The sequence below is a fragment of the Parasteatoda tepidariorum genome, chromosome 1 (assembly GCF_043381705.1).
Source record: "Parasteatoda tepidariorum isolate YZ-2023 chromosome 1, CAS_Ptep_4.0, whole genome shotgun sequence".
NCBI lineage: Eukaryota > Metazoa > Arthropoda > Arachnida > Araneae > Theridiidae > Parasteatoda > Parasteatoda tepidariorum.
In genome coordinates this window covers 88,533,030-88,556,327 of record NC_092204.1, presented here as the reverse complement: position 1 = coordinate 88,556,327, position 23,298 = coordinate 88,533,030, and the positions used below count along the sequence as shown (strand labels likewise).

The following is a 23,298-nucleotide window of genomic DNA, read 5'->3' as shown; positions in this document are numbered from 1 at the left end:
CCCTTTTATTTTCTCATTAGGATTGCATTTTTGCCTACTATTGTGATTGTAGAGATGCATGAAACCACCACATTACTAACCTTCTAACATAAGCAAAGCTGTGGTTCATTTAATCCTATACCTAAAATCTAGAAATGTCTATGCAAGGTTGTTTCAAAATTGATAGAGAAATAGTTAAGGGGAGTGTAGGTCATCTTCAAAATTACCATATTTTTTCTTCTAATTTTTTATTGTAACCTAATTAACATTTTGCCCTTTTACTGACAGATGTGTATTTTAAAAATCTTTTCTTCCCAATTCATTTTCTAGTGTTTCATTTTAAGACATTTACTGGTCTATTCACTTAGTAGGAAGTTTTGTCAGAATGATATGATTGGTCAATACCTAAGAATTAGACTTAGTATCTAAGTTAGTAGTTAGTGAACCTTGTGATATTAATGTTAATAATTTAGGTGATGGCCTTATGAGTTTTATGTTCTAAGGTTTCATATTTAAATTCACATCTGAAATAAATAGAAATTGATAATTACTATTTTTATTTAAAATTTATTATAAAATTAATTAAACATTTTAAATTAAATTAAAAAAATATCAATTACAGAAGCAAATTTATTTATTTATTAGTTTGCTTTAAAGTGTTAAAAACTTGAGTTTATTTTCCGCGATTCTCTAGAGTATCATATAATATGTTCTTTTATCAATTATTTGTTTTCAAACTAAGTTTTTGTCCAAAAAGAAACGTTCTAATTTGGTTAAACACACTATTTTGTTCATTTTGATTTTCTGCAATTTCCTTTACTTTATTTATTTACTTAGAAAAGGAGATCGAATTTATGAACAACTAAGACTTTTAGGGTGTTCAGTAGATTGGGATAGAGCAACTTTCACTATGGACCCTGTAAGTATCTTTTTTAAACTCTTTATTTCTGAGTCATTTTTTTTTCTTCCATTCATTGTTATAAAATGTATGTAATAAAATTTCATTTTTAAAACATAAAAAAAAAATCTTTAAAATGAACTGGGATTACTGTTTTTTCCCCAGCATATGTCATCTTAGCATTTGACCCAGTTTATCCCATTTTTTTTACCATTATATTAACTAAACTGTGGAGCCCTCATTTTGAAGATTGTAGTTATTCCATGACGCCCGGTGGCTGAGCGGTAGCACTTCGTGCTGTCGTGCCACAGGTCCCTGGTTCGATCCTCGGGCCGGACAAGGTTGACTCAGCCTTTCATCCCTTCAGTGGGTCGATAAATGAGTACCAAGCATGCTTGGGAACTAAACACTGGGGGTTCCGCGTTCGGCTGACCACCTGACCGGAACATCTGCTCCTGCACCCCAGAGCCCAAGGTCAAGAAAACTGAGATGGGTACAGTAGGCCTTGGCCCTCATGGGCTGTTGAGCCGTTGAGTTTAGTAGTTATTCCATATAGATATATTGAATGTTAAAAGTATAATTCGTATAACAGGTATACTAAGTTTTAAATTTTTCATTGAAATTAAGTTTTTTTCCAACCAATTTTGTAGTAAGAGTTCATCATCTAATCAAATTAATTTAAATGCTTAGAGTCTATAGAAAAATAAATGAAGTAAGATTTTTGTTTGAAATTCATGTACCTGCGTCAAATTTCATGTACGAAATTTCATCTGCGTCATATTTCATCTGCGAAGTTCATGTACCAAATCAAGGCAATATGGAATATTAAAAGCTTATTGTTGTCGATTTATTAATTTTTTAATAAAAATATTTGTTAGATTTTTTTAGAAATTCAATATTTATGTATGTAACTATTTATTTAAATCTGATGTTTATGAAATCCTACTTAGAAAATGTGTAAGGCAGTCACCGAAGCTTTTGTTAGACTACATGAGGATGGTTTAATTTACAGAGCAAATCGATTAGTAAACTGGTCTTGCACTCTAAAGTCTGCTATATCAGATATAGAGGTATGTTTGAAACTAATGAATATATAGAAGTTTATTAAGTAAGATAGTGAGTGTAAGATCTAAAATAAAAAAAAAATTTTTAGGTGGATAAATTAGAGCTAACTGGTAAAACTTTGTTATCTGTTCCTGGCCATGACCGTAAAGTTGAATTTGGTGTATTAGTTTCATTTGCATATCCTGTTGAAAATTCCAGTAAGTGTAACTTTTTTCGTGTAATGTCAGGTACTTAATACTAGCGGTGCAGAAAAATCTCAAACGCTAATATTTTCTAAGAACACAGTTATTTTGGTTTGAAATTGCTCTCAAAATTAAAATGATTTTTTCTTCTTTTTTAGTTACTACTTTTCACAATAATTTTGCACAATTCTTGAAAGAATTAGCATAGGTGTTAAAAATAATATAAATCAAAATATATTGTAATAGTAATAATTTACAAAACTAAATTTAAGGCCCCTCTCATAAACTAAAACAATTCAAACTAATAAGTAAAATAAATTTAAATCTTTTATCATTTTTAAATCTTTGGCCAAACACATATATTTTATTAATTTAAGTGATGTATTTAGAAATTAAAGACCATCTGACTTCAGAAAGTAATAGACTCATTTTTTAAACTAAAATACTTGCAAAACATTCCCTGGCAAAATTGATTCTAAATGTCATCATGCATATTTACGACGTTCAGTAAATATATGAAGGAAACTAATTGAGAATTTTAAACATTATTCTTTGATAATCTTTGTAAAGTGATTTGATGCATATAAAAAAGATAAAAAAATTAGAGTAGTTTTGTAGTATTAATGGAGTAATTTTCATGATCTCATTTTCTGATCATCTTATATTGTCCTAAAGTTCATTGAATAAAAATAATTTTTCATTAACAAATTAATTTTTGATAAATGAAAATTACTTTAAAATTACTATATTGCCACTAAAGGAATAAATAAATATGAAATTGAAGAAAAGAAATAATAAAAAGGAGGAAGAACCACAACTTAGTTCTGTTGTATAAATAATGTTATTGTAAATGTTAATTATAAGTATGATTTTACTGTGCATTTTTACTTTTACTGTGCATTACGTATATATTGTCATGTATGCCTAAGATTCTAAGGTATCTGAGTTATTTTACATGCGTTGTAGTAACTATTTTAGTTGATTGAATGAATTAGTTTGTTTCCATGTGCAAATTATTTAACAATTTCTAGTGTAACTTTTGTCATAAATAGATTAAAATTATTTATGCATATAGATAAAAAAGCAAATCTGTCAAATATTAAAATACTCATAATCAGAAAAAGGAAGAAATACATTAACAGAATAATGCTGAAAGTAATTTGAAAAGAACTAACTGGTAAGATAAAAGACAGTTTCTTTAGTACTGTAAACAAGTACATTATCAGTACCCAGACAATAGTACTTGTTTAAAGTACTGAAACAACATCAGCTTTCGTCTTTATTTAGGTGTATTGCATTTCATTACTTTACATTATACTTTATCCAAATATCCTTGAAGTTAATGTAAAACTGTGTTTGGGAATAATATTCAATGCTGCTTCTAGGTGTTGTCTGATTAAATTTTTATTTATTTGAATTTAGATGAGGAAATAGTTGTTGCAACTACAAGAATAGAAACAATGCTGGGAGATACTGCAGTTGCTGTTCACCCTAATGATACGAGATACAAACATTTGCATGGAAAATTTGTTATACATCCATTTTGTTCTAGACGAATACCAATTATATGTGATGATTTTGTTGAAATGGAATTTGGAACAGGTATATTTTTTTTTATTTTATAAATTTGACTTGGCTCTAAGTATTGTATTATGTATTTTATGCTTACTATATGTTGCATTATAAATGAACTAATTACCAGTATGTCAGGTGGAATAAAAAAAATAAGTAATCCTTTAATTTTGCTTTACGGTATGCAATTTGTTTTTATTTTTAATTGAAATACTACTTAATTTTAAATTGCTTAGTTTTATTAAAACATATTTCAGAGGTGAAACATAAACAAAATTAACATGTGTCATATAATTTTATAAATACTAACTTGGTGATGTAGTCCATCTGTACTACCACTTTCGGGTTGATCATTGAGCTTACCTGATGTAAAAAGTAGAAAATAGCTAATATTATATGTATTTGTTAAAATTCTTTTTTGATTAACTAGGGCTGTGAGCTTACGAATATCACTGATGTTCTCTATAAAAAAAAAATTGAAGGAAACAAAAGAGGAATCCTTTATAGTTTATTTAAAAAATTGGCTAATGACAGAAATATTCATTTTAGTAACACCTCTTCCAAACAATTTTATTGAAAATTTTGAACAGTCTTTGGGATTCGAAGCTGAAATTCCCCCATTTACAAACTGCCAAAATGTCAGGATCCTAACACAAACAATTCAGGAGTTATAAGGACACAGACACACACACAAACTCTATAGATAAACTCTTCACTATACTTATTTAATATTAATCCTAAAAGGATTTTTTTTTTAAATAAATAAATAAAAACTGTTATAGAAGATTATTGTTTGAAAAAATAAATCTCGCTCTGAGGTGTGGGATGAGGGGTCTAATTCTAATTTCATCTAATTTCTTGTTTATAAGTTATTTTGTCTACAATACACCATATGTACTATTATTTTATTATACCTATAGCTAAGAAAATTCTCTTTATTTGTTGAATTTAAGGTGCTGTTAAAATAACTCCCGCTCATGATCCTGCTGATTATGAAGTTGGTGTTAGGCATAAACTTCCTTTCATTAATATTCTGAATGATGATGGTACTTTAAATGGCAATTGTGCAGAATTTTCTGTGAGTATTTAAAACTTAAGTGAGCATGAATTGAAATAAGATTAACATGTATATTTTTTTCATTGGATGTGTTTAGTTTTTCTTTTTAATAATAATTCATTGAATCTATCTGAAGGCTACAATTTCATTGAAAATAAATCTTATTTAAAATATATTATTGATCTAGTTTTTTTATTCCTTTATTTATCTTTATTTTATGTATATGTATGATGGTTACTTTTAAGATGCAAAATTGTTCTGATGTACTTTTTAAACACTATTTAATCCGTGATTGAACTGTATACATTTTATGTGCAAATAAATTTAGTTAGCATTTCTTTTCTAAAAAATTGTTTTAGTTATTTTATATTGTTACAGAATGATTTAAATTTTTAATCAATTATTAAATTTCAATTCCACTGGGGATTTTTTTTTTCAAGAAAAGAAAAATACAGATTATGTTTTTAAGAGATATGTAGTCATGAATTTAGAATTGTGTTATATTTGTTATATCAAATTAAAAAAATAAAGTCTTTTTAACAGATTTATGCCTGAGTTTATTTAGTTGAATACTCGTGTTTACAATTTTGTTTAAAAACTACATTTGTTCAGAGTTTAAAGCAAAATTAAAAACTTATAAATAAATTTAAAAATTATTTAATCACAAGAATATAATACTGTGATAAGCAATTGAATCTTGCTATGTTCAGTATAGAATTTTACTTCCTTATTTATTATTTCTTTTCAATAATTGCTTTAATTTTCTTCTTCAGTTTGAGTCAAAACATATTGAAATTTTTTTTAATAATATTGATTCTGTAATAGGGAATGAAACGATTTGAAGCCAGATATAAGGTATTAGCTGCTTTGAAAGAAAAAAATTTGTATAAAGAGACGAAGGACAATCCTATGGTAGTCCCTATTTGCAGGTACACTTTGCTAATGCTTATCTTATAAATTTTTTTTATTTTATTTAAGTCACAGTTTATGTTATCAAATGTTTCCATTGTCCAACATTTATTGTTTTTAATATAATTTATTAATCTACAAAAGAGAAATAATTTGGATCTGAATAATATAATACTTTAATGCTTTATAAAATATCTCAGTTCAACATCCAAATAAAAAGATAAACATCACTTCTTATTATGAATTTACAGATTTTCAAAGCTACAACCTCTTACTCAAATTCAGAGTATTTAAACTGCCACAAAATTATCTGTTATAGACCACATGTGACCTTCTGATATTTTACCATTCTTTGTACAAGGATTTTTTAGGTATGCCAAAATCTACCCTTAGTCCAGTTGGACAAAATTAAAAAAAATTGTTGGATTCCGGTCCGGGGAATTAGGTGGCTATTCTTGTGTTCTAAGAAATTCTGAAAATTGTGCTTTATTACCATCTTGACATTTGACTCTGTAAGCTAGGCTAGAATCTTATTGAAAGGTGGATTTTTAGTTTCTAAATAACTATGGGACTGAAAAAGCTCAGCATCTTCCAAAATAAGTTTGTAGAATGTTGCAATAAAATATTTGGCTTTAAACCTTGTCCAAGTCATGTTCTTAGATATCACCTTATATATGACATCATAAATGTCTATGACTTATTAAAACCAAAGTGAAATAATTTTTGGAATTATTTGAAAAATTAAATAAATCTAGTAATTTCTGTTTTTTTTTTTTTTTTTTTTTTTTTTTTTTTTTTTGTTGTTAATATTTCTGAAAATGCATACAAAAGTATTATTGTATAAAGTCAATTTTAAATTAGAATAAATTATTACAATTTTTTTTCCTTTCAAATTAAATTAGTTCACTCTTTCATTGTTAACTACTTAAGCAAATTTGTACTCAGATTTTCCTGCAAGTATTCTTTCTTAATTAAACAAATTCATAAAAATTAGAAATAAAATATTATATGATGGATAAATTTTAAATTTTTTGTATAATAAAAAGCAACCAGTTTATGTCCATCTTAAAACTGAATTGAGAGTTGACAGTTGAAAGATAAAATTAGATTTTCTATTTGCTATCAAGTTCTATAATTAATGTAATATTTGTGTTTAATATTCTTGTAACGATTTCTTTTTGCTAATTTATAATTTACAATGAATAACTTCCCCCCTTTAAATAAAGATGTTATGAGAAAAATATTTTTATTGTTTTCTTTTAGTCGATCCAAAGATATTGTAGAACCAATGTTAAAAGTACAGTGGTATGTAAAATGTGAAGAAATGGCTCGAAAAGCAGTTGAAGTGAGTTTAAGTTTCTTGTATAATTTAATAATAAATTCAAATATTGCCTGTAAATTGCTTATTTGACTGTACATAATGCATTTATGTGAACTTTTCTTATTGTTCAAGAAAACAGTAAAAAATTAACAGTAAAGAATTTGATCAATTGTAATTCATATATTATTAATTTTACAGAATGATTTAGTAAAAATCACGATGGATAAAAAAATGCCTTTATTAAATTCTCAATTTAATAAAGGCATTTGTGCATTGTATGCAATGTACAAGGCATTTGTGCATTGTACATTGTACGCAAATTTGACTGAAAATTTTATTGATTTTGTTAAAATGAGGGAATCTTATAGTGGTATTGGTATGAGAATTTAATTTACAACTATAAGCAATTTTTTCGACATAATCACTTGTTATATGATACAATATCTATGATAAAATCATATGTAATAGGCATTTTGATACTGTCCCTTATGTGTATATTTTTTGCGTAATGGTTGCAAAAATAATTTTAAATCAAATTATTAAAACAAGAATCAATTATGAAATGTATAATTTTATATCACTCTAAACATGGAAATAAATTTTCAGCAAAGTAAGGAAGAGTTCTGAGCTGTGTAAATGATGTTTAGCAAAGAAAACTTTTCACATAGGAATGAAATATTTCATAAAAATGTTTAAAATTTTTGAATTAAATATTAAATATTTATTAAATGTAATATATATTAAATATTTATAATATGTTAAAAATATGTTCTGAAAAATCCCTATATAATTTGAAAAATTCTCTTATTTGATTTTTTTTTAATCACACAAATTATTGGCATAAAAATGTCCCTAATTATGATTTGAAAATGCTAATAGTTATCCTTTTTTTGTTTGCTCATATCTAATTATGAATAATTATTATCCTTATTTTAGGCTGTTAGGAATGGTGACTTAAAAATTGTTCCTGAAGTTCATGTTAAAATATGGTATCATTGGTTAGAAAAAATCAGGTATTGCATTACTTCATTCTTCTTAATTTTGTGAATTATTTTTTTTTTTTAATTTTTACACATGTTCCAATATGAAAATTGAAACTATTTTATAAACATAATATCTTATGCTAAACTGATTTCATTCTTTTTTGTTTGATATAATAATAGTTATTTAATGCTATTCTTTTGCATTCATTACTAAAAAGTTTTTAAAAAAATTGTTTTCAGGGATTGGTGTGTATCAAGACAGTTGTGGTGGGGTCACAGAATTCCCGCATATTATGTCACTATTGAAAATATGGAAATGGCCGGAGATTCAGTAATACCCCTTTTCTCTTTATCAATTACAATATGTTGATAAAACAATTTAAATGTTTTGACTGTTCATAAATATGTGGCCATACCACATTTTAGAAATAAGATGGATATTTTTAAACTGGTTTTATTTTTTCTACTTTTATGCAGATGTAATTTTCTCAGTTATATGTTTTCTGATAATGTTTTTACATCTTTGTTGAGTTTGGTTTTTGTATTTAAGTACAGTGTAAGTTATCTGTAACTTCAATATATAGCATTCTTAATACAAAATTTTAGTAAGAAAAATGGAATATCATTGTGTATTAGTTTTTAATTTATAGGTAATCTTAGTATCAAGTTCTTCATAGTAAAATAATGACTTCCTAATTTTGTAATTATGCAAAACTTTTATAAAATTATACTTTTTTGGTTTGAATCTAGGTAGTCATATAGATCAGTGTTCCCCAACCTTTTTATCACCGCGGACCTGTCAACGTTTGATAATTTTACCACGGCCCACTGAGGGGGGGGGGCATTCATTGTTTATATTTTAGATTATTTTGATTTTTATAATTTTAATTTAATTGTATTTAAACATACCTTTAAAATAAAATACAGTTACACCAAAAAATAAAGTGATTTAACATTTTAACTTACTTGAACGTTACATCAATGAGAACCCTGTGCTTGTTTCTTTGCAATAAGACGGCTCCATCTGGGGGTAATCGGAGACAATGACACCCGAAGTGTGTTGCTTAGCTCCAGTTTATTCCGTTGCTTTGTTTTGGTTGCTGTTACTGCAGAAAATTCCGCTTCACACAGATAGGTTGTCGGAAATGGCAATAGGGATTTAAGTGCTGTGGTGGCAATCTCGGGGTATTCTGCCAAGACTTTAATCCAGAACACCGGCAGAGTTGTTGTTTCGAACGTAGTCTTCAGGCCGCCGTCATTTGCAATCTCCAACAGTTGATCTTCTTCTTGCATTGACAAACTAGATTCACCTGATTTGTTGGCAAATGGGTCGCGGATCCATTCCTTACCAGTTCGTGGGTCTTTTGTGGTTGGGAAGTAGCGCTCGAACTCTTTTAAAAGCAAAGACAGGTGATCGTGAACCAACTGGGAGAATGAATCTTCAGGCTCTGTCTCACCTAAAATACCCGCTAATGTCTGAAACATGTCGAAAATGCCTCTGTTCACGCGTCGTCCCCATAACTCCAGTTTGGCTTTAAAGGCAGCTACTTTGTCAGCCAACTTGAAAACAGTTGTCATTTTCCCCTGAAGGCACAGATTGAGTTCATTCAGCAGGTTGAATATGTCACACAGGTAAGCCAGTTTGGTGACCCATACCTTGTCACTGAAATGTGCTGCCAGCGGTGACTTCTTTTCTAAGAGAAATCTTTGCAATGGCTCTCGCAATTCAAATACTCTCAGTAGCGATTTTCCTCTGGATAACCATCTTATTTCTGTGTATAACAGAAGGCATCTGTACTCTGCGTCCATCTCCTCACAAAGCTGCTCAAACAGGCGCGAGTTAAGGGCGTGTGCTTTGATGTAGTTAATAACTTTAACGACATCAATCAATACGCTGTTAAATTCTGGTGACATTTTTCGGCTTGCTAGCACTTCCCTGTGAATGAGACAATGTGTAGCTTCACTCTCAGGTGCAACTTCCTTAATCCGAGCAGTTAAACCAGATAGACGTCCGGTCATAGCAGCAGCTCCGTCTGTGCATATGCCTACACAAAAGGACCATTTTAGTTGTCTTGATATATAACCATCCAGTGACTTGAACAGTTCTGCTCCTGTGGTGTTGGTTGGCAAAGATAGTGCACATAACAAATCCTCATGCACATCTTCCTGATATAGATATCGCACATAAACAAGTAGTACTGCCTTGCTGTCAATATCTGTAGATTCGTCAACCTGGAGTGCGTACCACGGTGATGCATTAATCCTCTCCAACAATTGCTTTTCAATGTCTTCGGCTATTTCCTCAATGCGCCTAGTCACAGTGCTAGCCGACAAAGGCACATGTGCTATCTTTTCCACAGCAGCTTCTCCTAGTATTTCACGGCAAATGTCTTTAGTGGCGGGCAAGATTAATTCTTCACCAATATTGAATGGCTTTTTAGCTTTAGCAATGCGGTTAGCCACCAAATATGATGCTCTTAGTGCACTCTCCTTTATTGATGTGGTGGCCATCATAAATTTTTTCTGTCCTTCGTGTTCCCGTTTTTTTCTTTCAAAATACTCCAGGGACTTGTCTTTTAATCCAGGGTGCTTGGCGTTCAAGTGGCGAAGCAGTTTTGAAGGTTTCATTGCGTCATTAGAGAGTTGATCGCCGCAAACTATGCAGAGCGGTTTTGGTTTGTGTGAATCGCCTGTCCCGACAAAACCATACTTCAAGTAGGACTCATGGTATTGTCTGTTAAAAGTTGCATGTTTCTTTGATGTTGAAGGCTCTTCGGTCTCTTCACTGAGCCTTTTCTTTTTTCCAAGGAAACTTTCTAAGGACGTTTGTTTTGTATTCATGATTGCTAACTTGTGAGCTAAATTTGTGCAGACACAATACACACGTACACCAAGCACTGTTAAACCTGAGAAAGTACCGGTGAACAGAGAGAGGAGTGATAGACACTTTCTTTTTACAAAAAACAAACAAATCCGCATAAAGCACCCAAACAGTAGAGAGGAATCATGGTCACGTGGTCTTTGGGCGATTAAATGGCAGACGAGCCAGCTTCTCTTTTATAGCCTTACTATACACTCTCGCTGTGTGAGGCGTCAGAAACGAGAGAAAAGACGAAGTTCTTTATTAGTTCCAATGCAAATGTCGCATCGCGCTTTCGTTTTTTATTTATGATATTTACAGTTACGATGATTGTTTTTTTTAATTAAAACTAATTGAATGAGAAAATTGTTGCAGACGACTTCTTTTTCTTTTTTTTTACTTTTTAAAACATTAAAAAAATATTATGTTACTACCCTTTGGGGGCATCTTTTTTTTAAATAAATAAAATTTTAATGGAACACAGATATTTTTAATTTGGGGTATAAACCTAGAAATTTAAATTCAGTTTCAATGAAATGGGCGGACCGGTACCATTTGATCTACGGACCGGTACCGGTCCGCGGACCGGGGGTTGGGGACCACTGATATAGATGAAAGCAATATAATGATGCACTAATATTTACATTTTTATTTTACATATGATTTTTCCATTTGAACCTTTTTTATATATAGATTTTAGTGCTTTAAAATTGTAAGTAAAAACTTCTTTATTGTAAAAAAAAATTTTTTTTTGCCTTTAACGCAACTTTTTTTGTAATAATAAATAAAGTTATGTCATGCATAAATTATACCAGTTTTCATGAAAGTATCACTTTGAAATAATTTGTCTGTAAAATTGTCTAAAATAGAAAAATGCCTTTACAGTTTCTCTATTTTTACTATAACTAGTCATTGTAGTTGTTCCATTTCTTAAAGAATTAAGCTTTTTTTCCTGCAAAGAACGTGATTTAATATCCTACTCTATATTTTCTTACACCTATAACACCAATATTTTAATTCCAATATTAAGATGATAAATTAAGATCAGCATGGAAGATTTTTTAAGTATATTATGTTTACATTTACTTTATTCCTATTTTATGATAATATCAGGATTCAGATAATGAACGATGGATAAGTGCTAGGAATGAAGAAGAAGCTCGACTGAAGGCTGCTCACAAATTTAACGTTGCTCCTGAAAGAATCAGTTTAAAACAAGGTAACTATATTTTATTTTATTTTATAACTGTTGTTGAACAGCCGACCCAATTTATGGGTTTAGACTACTAATGTTCTAGGCTGTAGCCTTGTAATTTTGAACCCAATCCAGAAGACAAGGGAACTCTCAGATCAAATATTGGGAGAAATTTTACTTTGTGGAGAACTTTTTGATGGAACTAACCCGCATTTGCGTTACATGGAGAGGAAGACCACAATAGCCTCCCACAGTTAACCTGACGGCACGATAACTCAAATCCATGATCCGTATACCACTACGAATATTTCACGTCCACACTGTGGTCAGTGGAGGCCGGATGCGAAATTTGTATTGACCAACCTTCGCTGGAATTCGAACCCGGTTCACCTTATTGGAAGGCGAACATTCTATCCCTTGAGCCATTGTGGCTCAAGGTAACTATATTATACCTATCACAATGTTTTTCAACATTTTGGAATTTATGATCTAATTTTCAATCGCATTTCTCATCACTCTTCATGTAAGGCAAAAATTACATAAATGGATGAACGTGTTAAAATTTACAAAAATGAAGAGTAACTTATTGAAGTTGTTTTTGTAACCATTGAAAATCATTCAAACAAAAAATTTTAAAAAGGATTTTTTTTACTGATTTCAACTTAATAGCAAAAAAATTAGGAAAAAAATAATTTAATTAAAATATTCCTAAAGATTTCTCAATCACCTAAGAAAAAGTCTACATAGACTTCTCATCAAGATGCGAAATCAAGAGACAGTTTAGCAATAAATCACTCTTTGAATTTTGGGCATTGTCAGATGAGGAATTTTCTGCACTAAAAACAAGAGTATTTTGTATACTTTTACTATTTTCCTTATCCTACTTTTGCAAAGCAAGAATATCTGCAGTGGTTACATTAAAGGCAAAATATAGATCTCAGCTAAATATGGAATGAAAACTTAGAGTCTCAATTTCTAATATTAAACCTTCTTTTAACAAACGTTGCTCTGCGTGACAGGCTCTAAGCAGTCACTAATAAGTGTTAATTTTGATTTATTATTAAATACATTGTGCAGTACTGATACTATTCTATTTATAAGTGTATTACGTTTCATTACTAATGTGAATTTTATTATGTCAGAATGCATTTTATTGCTTTTCTTTCCACAAATAAAGGACATTTTTTTAATAATATAATTTCTCATTATATCTCGATACATTTTTTCTCAATATCCTCCTGAACCACATTTAGTTTTATCATGCCATCTTGGTGCACACTCCACAGGTTGTGAACCACTGACCTGTCAGGTTTAGGTTGAGCAATTTTTTTTTCTATTCAAATTAATTTACTGCTTTTCTGTTTTCAGATGAAGATGTTCTAGATACATGGTTTTCATCTGGGCTTTTCCCTTTCTCCATATTTGGCTGGCCTGATCAGGTAAGTTGCAGAAAATTTGTAATGCAATATTTTAAAGGTAACATGACGTTATTACTTCACAACATAAAAAAAAGAATATAAAAAATTATCACTTTTAAGATTTCAGACTTAGGTTAATAATGAAATTTAGATTATTTATTGTAGTATAAGCAGGGGTCTGTCCAGACAGTTTGTGAAACGTCCGTTTTTGTAAAATTGTGAAAAAATTACTCCTAACTTGTGAATATAAAGTAAACGTTAAGTCACAACCAGGATCCTGCTTTTGTGAATTTGTTCAAATAGGGTCCTGTTATTGCAAAAAACTTCTTCAAGGAGTTTTTAAATTGTAAAGAGATACAAGATTATGCTCAACACTAAAATTATAATTTTAAAAAAATTAAATTTTAAAAAATAAACAGCAATTGCTGCTACTAAATTAGAGATGCAACATACAAATATTTGGTATTTAGCCTATACTGCTGAAAGCAGAATATTTATTTCAGACGAATATAAAAGAAGTGTCTGCCAAAGACAAAACTTAGTTCGTTTACATCTGTCTTTCTTTCCTCCTTCCTGTGAAGGGTTTATTCGATTCACAAAACAAAAATGAAGATAAACAAATCTGTGAAGGGTCCGATTAAAAGATAAATTATTTTGTGAAGGGTCCGTTTTTATGAAAAGATATTTTGTGAAGGGTCCGTTAATGAACCCAAATTTCTTTTAAACAGACCCCTGGTAAATGATAAATAATTCATATACATGTCAGAATGGAATTTATAAATTCAGTTACAATTTCATGTAAGTGGCAACAAAACTTGGGTTGTCTTTGTTTTTTTAGGATTTTGTCACATAATATTTATTCAATACAAATGCTGGAACTTCAAGTCTCATTGTTGTCTTGCTATCTGGAATATATTTTTTAGGATGACTTCCATTATAGCGATTAATTATTTTCTATTCAAAAATGTTTCATTTGGTAGCATTCAAAATGCCAACAGAAATTATTCATTTGACAGCACTAACCTAAGAAAAATTATTATATCTATTTCTTTCGATGTTACCCTATTTAAACAATGAACTTTAAACATCTGGAGCTCCTTTTAAATTAAGGAAGAACTATCCACATAGAAACTTATTTAAGGTGGGCCTGATCTTCTGTTAAAAAAATTAGTGAAATGTTTAAAATTTCTTACTAAGCTGTCAATTTTATTACAGTCGAACTTGGATAATTCGAAGGGCAAGGGGCCTCTGCGAAACTTCGAATTATCCAAACAATGTTATTTTTATGTCTTAAAATAATTACTCGTAACAGAAAGTGCGAAACAAAGATTGTTTATTAATTTTAAATAAAAACGTTACAATTTTTTAGAATATTTAGCTATATCAGATTGCTTTAAAGAGCTTTCTTGATTTTTTCTAGCAAAATCTTCAAGAATATTTATAGCTCTAAACACAGCTTCACTTACGTCAGATTGTCCTTCTGCATAGCGTTGATATTCTGATAAATGAACGACTGCCTCACTTGAAGTTGGAATTGGCCTCTGTTCTTCTACATCATCTTCAATATCTTCTTCGTCTTCTGTTGTAATATTCTTATTGTTTAGAATTTCAGATAGAATATCTTTATCCGATAATTCTCCACAAATGTCTATATTTTCATCCATACTGACGTAATCATCGAACGGAATGTTGTCTTCCCATGCAACTGGGAGAGGTAAATTTTCTTCATTGAAAAGTTCGCTCGGGACTGTGTTCCTGATAAATCCTGCCTTCCGAAAACAATTTGCTATTGTTTTTTGGCTGACTTTGGACCATGCATTTAAACACATTCTTGAAACATCGAGGAGAGTAATAGGAAGCTTTTGGGAAGATTCAGTAAGGAGGTGTTGAACGGCTAAACATCTGTAAAAATGCTTCAGATTTTTAATGATGCCTTGATCCATTGGTTGCACCACTGATGTCATGTTTGGCGGGAAAAAAACAACCGTGATATTTTCCATAGTGGGTATCGATTTATGAGCAGTGCAGTTATCAATAAACAGGATGATTTTTCTGTTTTTTCTTTGGTATGTGCGATTTAGATCAAGTAGCCATTCTTCAAAAATATGCGCCGTCATCCATGCTTTTGTGTTAGAAAGGTATTCTATAGGCTTTGATTTGACATTTTTGAAACACCTTGGACTTCGTGATTTTCCGATCATTAGTAATGGTAATTTCTCTGTGCCATCCATGTTTGATCCTACAAGTAAGGTGATTCTATCTTTACTATGTTTTCCACCACTACATTTTTCACCTTTAAAAGTAAGAGTCTTTGCAGGGGTACATTTGAAAAAAAGTCCTGTCTCATCGACATTAAAAATGTCTCTGTCCTGTGTATACTCAATAATTTCGGCAACTTTTTTTTCCCACTCATTAGCTGCACCTTGGTTCACACTTGAGCTTTCCCCAAACACAGACTTGAAAGAAATTGCATTTCTTTCTTTAAACCCGTCTAACCATCCGGAGCTTGCCTTGAAGCTGCTGTTACCTAAACTGATGGAAAATTCTTCAGCTTTTGCACGTACAAGAGTTCCACTGAGAGGGATGTTCTTGTCCCCTGCTTGTTTAAACCACTTTGCAACACACTCGTCCACGTCAGGATAATCAGGCTCTCTAGCTCGCTTGCGATTTCCATTAGATTTCAAAATTCTTTCTTTATTTTTTAAAAAAGTCAAAAGAGTGTTAGGCGCTATTCCAAACTCTTCTTCGATGATGCATTTTTTTTGCACCCTTTTCTACTTCTCGAATTACAGCAATTTTTACATCGAAAGATAAGGTTTTATACGGCACACGGGGCTTACTAAATGACATGCTGGTACTGAACTATCACTACAAAACTAAAATCACAATGTAGAAAACTCAAGTAATGCCGACTACAGTCCTAGTGTTTAATGCCGTGATTATACACCAGTTTCCCGGAGTCGGATGCAAGGTGATCTCATGAAAAAAATAAACGCACCACTATTGGAGGAACACCTGTCAATCAACTGCCCGATGACCTTTGAAGGACAACTCACATAGACATAACTTTTTTCAAGATCATGAAGACTCGCCTAGCCGGTGACAATTTTTTTCTCCTCCGCTCCGACCAATGACATGTATGCATCCTATCACGTGATTCGAAATACCCTTCCCGTCGTCCTTTCTCCCTCCCCCTTGTCATCCCTAAAACAATTTCCATAATAGCTGAAAATAACCAGAATACTTTTCAAAAATAACTGCATTTAAACTAGATTTTGTCATTTTTGAAAGGGTAAAAACTTCGAATTAAAGAAGTTGGATTTCGAAATAACCAAGATTTTTTAGCATTAACTGAATATACATGTGTCTAGGGAAGTAGAAAAGCTTCGAATTATACACGAATTCGAATTAAAGACCTTCGAATTATCCAAGTTTGACTGTATTTTCAAAGTATATTGTATAGCATTTTTGTAATATATGTACGTCAGGAAAAAAATTATTCTTTAATTTGAGTATCAACTATAAATACATTATTCAAAGGTTTGATTTGTTTAATTTAAAAATTTTATTCATTTATTTGAAGCAATTTCTGTAATTTTAAACCCATAATTATATTAAATGTTAGTCTTAATATCTCTTTTTTGCTTATTTCTTTTTCAGACAGTGGATTTAAAAGCCTTTTATCCAGGAACTCTCTTGGAAACTGGTCATGATATAATATTTTTTTGGGTCGCCCGTATGGTAATGTTAGGTATACAATTAATGGGACAGTTACCATTTAAAGAGGTAATCTTTTAATTCATATTGTACAACACAGAATTTTATATCCTAATTATTATTTATTTTTTTTAACCTTTACTAATTTCTATTTTTATCACTTTTCTTTTTAGGTATTTTTGCATTCTATCGTTAGAGATGCCCATGGTAGAAAAATGAGCAAATCATTAGGAAATGTAATTGATCCTATTGATATGATCAATGGAATATCTTTAGAGGTATAATTGAAAAAGTTTTATACTGACTTCTATTTTTTTCTGTTTTGTAACTTTTTTATTGTTTATTGAATTGTTTTTGTTCCTTTATTACAGATTGATATGAAAGCAATATTTTTTTCCTTTAAAAAAAGTCTGACATGCTTTTTCTGGACAAATGTTTTAAAAAATTTTATTGGATAAAAATATATATATATATATATATCGACATCTGGATCTTAAAAAGACAGTAATCTGAAAATGTTTAGAGTTTTGTTTAAAAACAGGTTTAATTGTAAATTGTTACTCAATTTTGTTTATCTTATAATTTCTCTATTTTTTTTTTGAGGGAAATTTTTTTTTGTTACACAGTTTTGTTTGCTGGAGTATCACTAGTCAAACATTTTGTATGAATATAAAATAAAATAAATCTATTAAAAGGTCTATAATAGGAAAGAGTTGCAAAGGGTGTTATAATGTTTAAATCTTTTTTTTTTGTTGTTGTAAATATTTCAAAAACTTAAAATTTGTTGTATTTATTTTGGTAATTTGTTTAGTTATGCACTTAGTACTATTTTCCGCTAGCTTTACATAAATTTTTTTTGTATTTTATTCTCAATGCAGTAAAACTAAATTAGAAATTTATTTTTTATGTTTAAAGCTGATTAATTTTTTAAAAAGATTCCGAAAATTCTCATATATTTTATTGAAAGTCTTTTGTCCTTTAATAGACTATGAGAAATAATTTTTTTATATATAATTGTGAAAAATATATTTTACTACGTAAGAATATTTCCACACTTTTTATTTTTTTGCTGCCGTTTACCTATTTATTTAATTTTTGTGTTGGTAAGGGATACTAAAGATTTTTGAAGGTAAATAACTCACCTTAAAGCACAGCAATAATGCTATTAGAAACTGTGTCAATTTAATGTATGTTTTTCTTTAATATTAGAATTTTGGCTTATAAAACATATTCTACAGTGAAAAAAAATTTTTTTTCATTATGATTATTAATGTATTTCTGAATGTTTTTTTAAAAAATTATTTTTTATTAAAAGTTAATTATTCCTAGGCTTTACATGCAACATTATTAGATTCAAATCTTGACCCTAAAGAAATTGAGAAAGCCAAAATGGGTCAAAAAGCTGATTTTCCAAGTGGCATTCCTGAATGTGGAACAGATGCTTTGAGATTTGCTTTATGTGCTTACACTGCACAAGGTAATTTGCATTGACACAAATGTTTTCCATTTATAAATTTTAAAAACTATAAATGCTGTTGAAATTTTGATTTCATTTCAAAAACTTCCTTTTAACTGAATTTAAAATATGTTTTTAAAATGAATTTTTTTCTTAGAGAAATAAAATTGATTAGAATAATTTTAATCTTTATTGTTTCTTTTTATCCCTTATTTTACTGTAAAACATCTCTATCGGAGAAATGTGATTTAGTGTTAAATGTAATATTAATTACGCCTTTCAGAATTGTTTAATGTGAAAGAGACAATTTGACCAAAAATAGCCGTTAGCCATTTATTGAAATATTAACTCAGTTAAAAAAATTTTTTATTGTTATTAGCTTAACTGCATAACTTGACTACATAGCTTGGCATTTTTCATGAAAAACATTTTTCATTTGTTAAGCTGAAATTAGTTAAATTTACAAGCAATGCATATGTATAGTGTCTTATGTACCATTTATACAATGTCAATGTGTAACAAATACTTATATTATTGATTCTAATTTACTTTTAATTTAAAAAAAATTGTGTTGTAAATAATGTTACCAATTTTTTTGTTGTTTATTATTGTGATACAAACAACTAAAGAATGATCATGTTTCTAGATCAAAGTTTCAAGACTTTCAATTGTAATTTTAAATTACATGATTGAAATTTTTATTGTTAAAATATAACATTGTTTACTAGTTGATTAACATATCTTACAAATTCCAATTTGTTCTGTTAATTGCCTCTTCAGAATATTGTTTTTTAAGCGAAATGAAACTGAATTTTTTCTGTTAATTTCATTTTTAAAAGCCTAATTTTTTTGGCCAACTTCTGTAAATGTTACCTTAGCTTGAATAACCATCAATTTCATCTAAAAATTCTTATTTGTTATCAGGTTGATTTCAAAGAAAGGCCGTGAAGAATCTCACAAACCTAAATGATCACAGATTTCATTTTTACAATATGATTTGCATTCTGGTTTATTTCTGCCCTATTAACTTTCTTAGATTAAGCAACCCTATTTTATTTTTAATTTGTGAACTGATAAATTTTTGGATGAGTAAGTTTCTTAATCTTTGTGACCATAGATTTGAATTATAAATTTTGATTTGCAATCTGATTCATTTCAGGACGAGATATTAATTTAGATATCAACAGAGTTGAAGGGTATCGACATTTCTGTAATAAACTTTGGAATGCTACAAAGTTTGCTCTGATGACTCTGGGTTCTGATTTCAAACCTAAGCCTAAATTCATGGTAATAAATATTTTATGGTTTCTAAAGAAAGATTAAAAGAAAAATTTTAATTACTTAGTTGCTAATTAAAGAAAAATGAGTGTGATCCGTATAATAAATATTTTATGGTTTCTAAAGAAACATTAAAAGAAAAATTTTAATTACTTAGTTGCTAATTAAAGAAAAATGAGTGTAATCCGTATAATATCAAATGAATGGAATAATTAAGAAAATAATTGTTTTCATTATCTAAGCTCAGTTTTTCTCTCTCTTTTTTAAATAATTTTAAAAAAGTCAAATTTTAGAGAATGAATAAATTCATTACACACCCACGTATATATGCAGAGGTTGGACAAAATAATTGAAATGTTTCTATATTAACAATTTTTTTTTTTTTTTTATCTTTTTCAAAAGATAATTAAAAAATTATTTTATAAATTCAGAAGTGCAATTTCTCATGCTTATCAATGAAGTTTAAAACTTTTAGAGGTTTGAGGAACCAACAATAGATTAAAAATGGAAAATATTGTTTTTGATCATCCTATACCAAAAAAAAGCAATAAATTTGTAACTTGTAACAATAATTTTGGTTATTAATATGATGATTGCTCAAAATTTCATAATTGCTTTAAAATTTGTGAAAATTTGTTTATAATTCTGTAAGATATAAGGAATTTAAATAGTTCTTTTGCATCTGCGCTGGAAAAATTAAAAATATTTTCTCTTTAATTTTGTGGTGAATTGTATTTTAAAACTAATTAAAAAAAGTTCTATTTGCATATCTTAAAAAATGAGCAATTTTCTATATAGTTTTTGTACTTTTTGAAGGAAAACAAAACTGAAAATGATAAAGGATTTTCCACAAATTTTATATTGTTCTTTAGCAAGATTTATTAAAAATAGTGCCGGCATAGTTGGGAATCATACCCCATAAAAGTATTTTTCTTTTGCTTGTTTTTATTTCCTTATACAACCATATTTTGGTGTATGAACACTTATTGTAAGGTATCATCATTTTTAATTTAATTTTGTCTTATGACACGTAATATTTGTAGATTACTTCCTATCATTTTGGACTTTTTTCATTAGTTTTCAAATACTACTACAAAATGCTCTGCAAAATTTATAAAAAAAAAATTTAAAAAAAATTTCTTGCAAAAAGAACTACTTTAATAACTCAAATCTTATGCAGTTTTCAGCAAATATTTCTCAAATTCTAAGGCAATAATTTTGTAATTAAATTTTAAATTGATTCAAAAAAATTTTTATTAATTCTACTGATTATATTTAAAGTCATTGCAAATAACGAAAACAAAGAAATAGGTTTTTCTTAAAAATGTTCATATCTCCAGAAATATTTAGGTATGCATATATCCAAACATATTTGCTAGGCTTACAAAATTCTGTACGATTATTGCATATACTTATTAAAATTATTGTTACAAGTTACAAATTTATTACTGCATTTTTTTGGCATAGGGTGTCTAAAAACACTAATGTCTGTTTGTAATTTATTGACAGTCCCTCAAACCTTCAAAAGCTTTACTCTTCATTGATGTGTGTGAGAAATCACATTATCTAAAGTAGACTTCTGAAGTTTTAAAATGATTATCAAAGTACTTATAGATAGGATTATGAGTAAACGCATTAGTGTTTCCATTATTTTGTCCACCCCTTGTATATAATCATGTTTATCGTGTGAATTTAGAATAGCATGTTCCTATATATCGAGAAATAGGAGTAAATGTGTCATGAAACATCCAGAAAAAATTAGACAAGAACTCAGTTTTATGCAACTGGTAAATCAAAAGTTGAGTTGTAAATTTTCTTTCAATTATAAGTCAACTGGAAATGATAATTTTGACTTACCTAAGTTAAAAGGTTTGGAGGTGTTTACTAAGGAGGTTTGGAGGTTTACTATCTTCAGATAAATTAAGACCCATGATTCTAAATGCCTTTCTGGGTCTTTTCTAATTTGTTTTAGAGTCGGACTCTTTCAGATTTCGTTACATGAAATGTGTGTTTGAGTTTTGAGCCGTGTAGTCACATAGCGTTCTTCAACCATTATATTTTGCATTTAACCAGCTGAAATTACGTAGCTCTTTGATCAGTATTGGAATTTCTTTTTCCTAAGTGAATAGTTTTCCCATCTATTTCTGTTAACAAATAAGAAAGTGGAAGCATGCATAAGCATCCTAGTCTAAGCCCACAGGTGGAAATGCGTGGCCACCCAACCTATGCTGAGTACCAAATTCATAATGAGGCTATTATTTACTCCTTTTTTACTAATTCATATGAAAATACAAGCAATAGTAGAGACAAACATCAATAGGCAATCTACACTAAACTTTACGAAACGTATACATTGGAGATAACTTCTTACATGCAATGAAGGACATGATCTATTTTATATAAATTGTTATTATTTGTAATTTACATTGAAGTCCAACTTAAATTTCTTTTTATGACTCTTTCCACCAGAACTTTTCTATTTTTGACCTATTGAAATTTCCTATTTTCCTTTTTTTTTACTCTTGCATTTTTAAACAATAAAAATAAATGCTTTATAGAAAATATTAAAAATAGTATTTAAAAAAAAATTCAAAATGAAAAATAATATTTTCAAAAACCACGTTTTTGTAGTGGAGAATAATAATTAAAAAAAAATTTGAAAAACGAAAAACGTGGGGCGCATGAAATACATAACAGTAATGTTAAATTAGTGTGTGTGTGTGTGCTCTTGAGTATATGTGTATGTATATCTGTCATTGTAATTGTATCTGAATGTGGATGTGGAATATGTGTGTACATGCATATGTATGTGGATGTATGTGTGTACATGCATATGTATGTGGATGTATGTGTGGCTGTGCATGTGTATGAGTAAGAAAATGTGTATATGTACTGTTATGTATTTCATGTGTCCCACGTTTTTCGTTTTTCAAATTTTTTTTTAATTATTTTTCTCCACTACAAAAACGTGGTTTTTGAAAATATTATTTTTTATTTTGAATTTTTTTATTTTAAATTATAATTTTTTTAATTTTTATTACATATTTTTTAAAAATTATTACTTTTTAAATATTATTCTTCACTACAAAAAACGGGGTTTTTAAAAATATATATTTTTATTTAGATTATTTTTCTTAGTCAAGACTACTACAAGACCACTACTAAAACAATAGAACTTTCACTTTAAATTAGGGATACAAAAATCTTTATAGAAAAACAATACCTTTACGACTTTCATTAGTTTTATGCTGATGACAACCAAAACAATCTGGAAATGAATGAGGAAAAACTGGATCTTACCACGTGATTTTTCAGCCAATAAAAATACTCCGACAATAAAAATCTTTTCACCTGACATGTAATACTAATTTGAAATAATGGAATCGACAACAAAAGACAATCTCGAAA

General features: G+C 29.1%; 1 protein-coding gene across 1 annotated transcript in view; it reads left to right on the top strand.

Annotated features, from left to right (window-relative positions):
• The window catches only part of LOC107444939 (Valyl-tRNA synthetase), a gene marked incomplete in the record, with an annotated part of 36,687 nt that overhangs the window by 7,385 nt on the left and 6,004 nt on the right, over positions 1-23,298 (top strand). Inside the window, 15 exon segments of the mRNA XM_071183558.1 lie at positions 817-898; positions 1,828-1,947; positions 2,031-2,139; positions 3,547-3,726; positions 4,650-4,774; positions 5,579-5,682; positions 6,926-7,007; positions 7,920-7,996; positions 8,207-8,297; positions 11,940-12,045; positions 13,390-13,460; positions 17,100-17,225; positions 17,330-17,434; positions 18,486-18,633; positions 19,772-19,899. Coding sequence (XP_071039659.1) covers positions 817-898; positions 1,828-1,947; positions 2,031-2,139; positions 3,547-3,726; positions 4,650-4,774; positions 5,579-5,682; positions 6,926-7,007; positions 7,920-7,996; positions 8,207-8,297; positions 11,940-12,045; positions 13,390-13,460; positions 17,100-17,225; positions 17,330-17,434; positions 18,486-18,633; positions 19,772-19,899 — 1,654 coding nt within the window.